Below are 6,093 nucleotides of genomic sequence, written 5' to 3'. Positions count from 1 at the left end.
ATCCAATCGGGTAAGGAAGAGTGTGTTTGCTTTCCAATGGACATGGGAGGGCTGTGTGCCGTGAGGATGGATGTGTCGGGTGACCGATGGTGGGGGTGGGATGTTTGGAGGTGGGAGGCCATGTGCTGAAACCTCCAGGAATACGTCCAACCAGAGGTGGCAACCCTAGTGCCTGCCCCTTTATAAAAGTGACCCTGTCCTTGGAACATGGGATAGGGTCAAGGCTGGAGCAGACTGGCAGACAGAATGGAGCTTGAGGAATTTCAGGCCTATTTTAGTTAAATGAAGCCCTTACCCATTTTTGGACAAGAACATATTAGGATGGCCAGTAGGTTATACTTGTAGCAATATAGATCTGTGTCTGATTTTTCTGACCCTTGACGGCCCATTCTGTTCCTGCTCTAGCAAGAGAGCAACCAGAAAATGTTCCTTAGATGTCAAAAGTAGAAATACATTCAATTCTCCAGCACAGACATCCTTCACATAAAAAATACAAATATTCATCAAAATATATTAATTTGTAGACTAATTCTTAACTTCATTTAGCAGCATCTTTTGATATTTGTTATAGTTTCTATAGTCTCAAGGACAATAAAACTTTCTCCTGCCTCTTTAGGTTTTATCCTATATGCGTTACACGTCTATTCTGTTTGACTTCCAGTTGATTCTGCCTTCAGACCTCATGCATGTGGACGAATTTCCCTATCCTCCTAGTCTGGTGCTGAGATGCTGTAGACTCACAGTTGAGAACATCTGGTATTGTTTAAATAATCAATTGTCCAACAAGTATTGAGTCCATTGGTTATTGTGATATCATCAAGAACATTCCAAGCCCACATATACAGCCCTACGACACATGACAGTATGACCCAGAAATTTGGGAGCACCCATTGTTGGCTGCATTGGTGGGGGGGGTTGCAGGGTGCATACCCTACGCCTGAATGATGAGGCCCGAGGCTCCCCAGATATTGGGCCTCTTGCCTCATTATAATGGAGCCAATGGGACATCGGAGCCCGCTGGCAAAGAGTTGTACAATATCGGGTCGTTGCTGGCATTGCAGCGGCCCTCAGGTAAGTGAGTCTTGGGGGTCAGGCCAGAGATTGGGACTGGGGGTCGGGTCCAGGATCGGGTCGAGCCGGGGCTTCGGGTCTGGGGTTTGGGGCTAGAATCGGATCAGCACCGTGGGTTAGGGAATCACGGAGCAGGGGATCGCAGGGGCCGATTGGAGCTCCACGAACAAGGCTGGAGGGAGCATCGGGGGTCAAGGTCAGATGGAGAGCGGGGGTTGGGGCCGGGAATGTGGAGGTCGAGGCAGGGGGGATTGGGGGAGATCGTAGGGTCGGGCCCGGGACCACGGGGTGGGATTGGTTGGAGGTCAGGGCCAGAAGCAGCGGTAATGGAAGGGGTGGGTGGGGGGGAGTGGCAGCGATCGGTTCCTTTAATGTGGGCTCAGGAAAAGCAGTCGTGCTCCTCCGGGCTCCACATTCAGCTAAGTTATTTACCTTCTAGGCCTGTGCATCTTTATCCTCAATTTCCTCATTGAGGAAATATATCCATATTCCCTGGGAGTTCAACCCAGTGATTCCTCACAGTGGATTTTGGTTTCCTTCATCTCTCAATCCCCGGATCCCAGAATTGGAATTTTAGGGTCTGTAGCTGAAGACGAACATGGAGCTTAAACAAACCCAAACGTTCATTCCTAATATCTCTATCTAAAAAGGAAGATTTTTCTGCTGTAGAGCAGACGTAAATGAAAAAAAATTCAGCCAAAAACAGGAGAGTCTGGGCAAAGTGGAAATGATCCTTAAAATATATACATTTGAATGATTTTTTTTTGAATCAGCACTGTTTATAATACTTCACTTTCTTCATTCAGGTGGGATGGGAAACTACACAACAAATCTTTTTAAAACTCCGGAAGCCAGGAGATTACCTGCAGACAAAGGCTTTGTCTACTATAACAGAGTAAGTGTAGATAGAATAGATGTCGTTCTTACCTACATCACATATTTAACTCAGCGATCTATTATCAATCACAGTACTATCTATTGCACTGATGCTGGTACTTTGTAAGGTTATGCAGGCAGCTGATAACTCTTGAGTCATCTGTAACCTTAACATTTCTGACCTAATCCATGATGGTGATATAGTTTTCATCAGGACCTCCCCACTGTTTACCATCATGACTGTTTTACAAACCTCTAGAGGTCTTGAAAACTTTGCTGATTCATGTATCATGCCTTGGATATCTCTGAATCCTTTGAAGAAGTCTGACGCAATGCATTTCTAAACAAGTTACCATTAAATGGTCTTTCACCAAAGCAAACTACTTCCTCCTAAATCCCTCTACGATGCGGTGGATGGATCTGAGTTTAATGTCTACAAAAGGTAAAGCCGAACCATGGGTTAATGATGCAACTAAATGTTTCCTGCGACTCTGATCTCTCTGCGATTCTATTCCTTCTTTGTATTAATTAGCTCCTCCACTTAACATCCAACCCTATCCATTCTTTTGCTTATGGTGCCATTATATAATCATCAACTTCTTCAGATTGAACATCCATATTTCACACAACTTTTAGCCCTCTCCCAGTGCAATGAATGGATCATTGGAGGCAATTTTGAACTGTCCCCTTCACCCATCACCCCTCCCCCACGTTTACAAGGCATCCAGCAATTGGAAATAGCAGGGAAATATCAGCTGTCTCTTGGACAGCCAAGGCCCCTGTTGCAATTTTCAGGTGGCCCTGCAAATGACAGTCAAGCATTCCCACCCAAAACAAGCAGAACAACAACAACAACTTGCATTTATATAGTGCCTTTAATGTGGTAAAACGTCCCAAGGCGCTTCGCAGGAGCGATTATCAAACAAAATTTGACACCGAGCCACATAAGGAGATATTAGGAAAGGTGACCAAAAGAGGTAGGTTTTTAGGAGCGTCTTAAAGGAGGAGAGAGAAGTAGAGAGGCGGAGAGGTTTAGGGAGGAAATTCCAGAGTTTAGGGCATAAACAGCTGAGGGCACTGCCACCAAGACCACCTACTTCCACCTCCGTAACATCGCCTGTCTCTGCCGCTGCCTCATCTGCTGCTGAAACCCTCATCCATGCCTTTGTTACCTCTAGACCCGACTATTCCAATGCTCTCCTGGCCAGCCTCCCACCTTGCACCCTCTGTAAACTTAAGCTCATCCAAAACTCTGCTGCCCATATCCTAACTCGCACCAAGTCCCGTTTACCTATCACCCCTGTGTTTGCTGACCTACATTGGCTCTTGGTCAGGAAATGCCTCAATTTTAAAATTCTCACCCTTGTTTTCAAATCCCCCCATGGCCTCACCCCTCCTTACCTCTGTAACCTTCTCCAGGCCTATAACCCTCCGAGTTCTCTATACTTCTATATTTTTTGGGCTTTTGCGCATCCCCGATTTTCACCATTGGCAGCTGTGCCTTCAGCTGCCTAAGCCCTAAGCTCTGGAATTTCCTCCCTAAACCTCTCCGCCTCTCTACCTCCCTCTCCTCCTTTAAGACGCTCCTTAGAACTTTGAACAAGCTTTTGGTCACATGTCCTAGTTTCTCCCTATGCAGCTCGGTGTCAAATTTTGTTTGATATCGCTCCTGTGAAGTGCCTTGGGACGTTTTACTATGTTAAAGGCGCTATATAAATGCAAGTTGTTGGTAAGAAAGTGGCTGCTGCCAAAACAAGGTCAGCAACATAAGTGGGGGTGGGGCCAGAACGGGAGCTCCCAACATGAGGAATTCCCACATCGCCAGCCTCTCAAAGACTTAGTAGGACCAGGCTGACAAATGGCAAGTGCAGGGCCAGGCCTGAACCCCCGAAGAAAAAGCTTAACATTTTTTTTAAAGTTCTTTTACAATCCAGCCCTTTTACAAAGGTAGCCAATGTCAGCATTTTGGCTTTCTTTCTGGGTGGACCCAAGCAAGCCCCCCACCCCCACAGATGCAAATGCCACAGATATTAGACCCCAGGACCAATTTGATTTGTTTGGTTTAGTACTACACCATGCAGTGCCTTTACCCACAAAGTCATCTGGGAGGTTCTTAAAGTTGACCTGTTTCTTTATAGGGGCAACTCCACCATCCAGTGGCCCCAGTGGACATCCTGCAGCAAGTCCCAATTGCCCATCACACCTACCCTCACTGATTTAGATTGGCTCCAGGTCTCACAATATTTTTCCGACAGATGCCATTAAGTAAATTTTAAAAATATATAATTTGGGTGGGCCATATTCATTTTTCTATTGAGGAACTGGCATTACACACCCAATAAAGACAGCCAAGTTTGTGTACCAGTTAAGGCAGAGATCCAAAGTCATGACCTTTCAGTTGCGGGACGAATGTCATATTACAAGCCCTAATCTAGATTGGTCAGCTTTATATCATTTAAAGTTACTTTCCTCTCTTTAGGTTGTTTTTTACAAATTTCTTTTACTTTTTGTTACTTGTTGCATCAATTTAACTGGCTGAATATTTAAATCATTTTTGTGTATTTACTTATTTTTGCTGTTAGGACAGTGATGACCAATCATTTTCTGCTAGCTGCCATCATACACCAAGCACAGGCTCTGAAGCAACTTTGGGCGACGAATGGTTTAACTATGAGATGCTGGAATATTATGTTCCAGCTCCTCGTAAAGCCAAAGTTAATCGAGCTGCAGGTACCAAACGAGCAAGGACTCGAGCAAAACAGATCCACGTTGTACCCTTGCTAACAAATTTAGTTGGTCCAGGTCCAACTATGCATGTGGTAATTAAGGAAAACATAGCTATAAGATCATCTTCAGCACCTGCTGTACTTGTCTCATCACCTTCTGCTGAAACAGCATCTGATAAGACTACCATATTAGTTACATCTGTTGCAAGGTCAAATTTGGTCAATTCCAAATTACCTTTGAGAGCTGTACCAACTGAACAATCATCATTTGGTGAACTGGATATATTCCCTTCAACATCCAATGTAGACAATGCATCCAAAGAGACTCCACCTGACACATCATCAATTGTGTCACGAAATGTTACCTTAGACTCACTTGTTAGATTCCAAAATACGTCTGCAAGGATATCATCCTCAGCGCCAGCTGCAATCCTGTCAGAACCTTCTGTGGAGACTTTCTTTGAAATGGCAGAATCAGCAGCTGTTGTATCAGATGTAACTACCTCAAACCTAACTGTAAAAATTCAATCTGAAAATATAGCTGAGTCATCAAGATATGCTGTGGAAATACTATCTGAAAAGACAACTTCTCCAGAATCAGGTGTGGATAATGAAGGCTTACTCACACAAATCAAATCTAAACGTGTTGAAGTCACTGAGGGATGTCTAGGGAGGACTGCAACCCAATTTATAGCAGCTCTTAAGTCATGCATTGGGATTGGAAGTAATGATTTCATGGCCTACAGTGTAAGTTACATTCTAAAAGGCCCTACCAGTCACGAAAACTTGATACAGCAGATGTAGATCACTTATTACCTCAAGAATACTTGTTCAATCAGCTGTGGGTCCTTCTTTGCCAACTGCAACAGAAACCATAGTAGCTGTAGAATTATTACCAGCAACATTAGCTGTTCTCTCCAGCCATGAAAATTATATTCAAGGTGTAAAGATACAAAGTTATCTCCTGAGACAGAGCTATCTCAGGTAAAGAATCCTTATCCCAGACAATAGTTAAAATAAGCCAACATTCAACTCCTCAAAGATTCTCAAAGTTGAAGACGCCACATTTGAAGTAAAAGTAGATTTAAAGCTTTACTAATGCTCATCACCCATGAAGTTGCCTTTGTCTATGAAATGTTAATAGATGCAACAGGCTCAGAAACTCCATCAGCAAAAGCTTCAATACTCAAAGTGGACAATGGCTTATACACTTTTATCTAGAACATAACTATAGGCCTTAGTTGAATGTTCATGACAGCGATTTGATTTAGACACAAATGAATAATGAAGACTACCTGGGAACGTTAACAGCTTATGGCCCAAGAAAATAATCATATGCAAAGAGGACAAGAAAATGAAGCAAAAATAACCTGGTGGATTATTTGAAGAATTTTCTCATTGTAAATACAACATTTAAAGT

General features: G+C 43.6%; 1 protein-coding gene across 1 annotated transcript; it reads left to right on the top strand.

Annotated features, from left to right (window-relative positions):
* The first annotated feature begins 944 nt into the window (after positions 1-944).
* On the top strand, positions 945-6,093 carry LOC137300069 (uncharacterized). The gene is made up of 3 exons (XM_067969165.1): positions 945-1,071; positions 1,878-1,966; positions 4,530-6,093. The coding sequence occupies exons 1-3, from the start codon at positions 945-947 to the stop codon at positions 5,475-5,477; spliced, it is 1,164 nt and encodes a 387-aa protein (XP_067825266.1). The 3' UTR covers positions 5,478-6,093.

Source organism: Heptranchias perlo, chromosome 30, assembly GCF_035084215.1.
Source record: "Heptranchias perlo isolate sHepPer1 chromosome 30, sHepPer1.hap1, whole genome shotgun sequence".
In the NCBI taxonomy this organism is placed as follows: domain Eukaryota; kingdom Metazoa; phylum Chordata; class Chondrichthyes; order Hexanchiformes; family Hexanchidae; genus Heptranchias; species Heptranchias perlo.
Note: the sequence above shows the minus strand (reverse complement) of the source record. Positions and strands in the feature narration are given on the sequence as shown.

Coding starts and splice junctions, on each gene's coding strand:
- LOC137300069 (XM_067969165.1), top strand. CDS start 945: ATGAGGCCCGAGGCTCCCCAGATATTGGGCCTCTTGCCTCATTATAAT. Junction 1,072..1,877: donor GGCATTGCAGCGGCCCTCAG/GTAAGTGAGTCT, acceptor TTCTTCATTCAG/GTGGGATGGGAAACTACACA. Junction 1,967..4,529: donor GCTTTGTCTACTATAACAGA/GTAAGTGTAGAT, acceptor TTTTGCTGTTAG/GACAGTGATGACCAATCATT.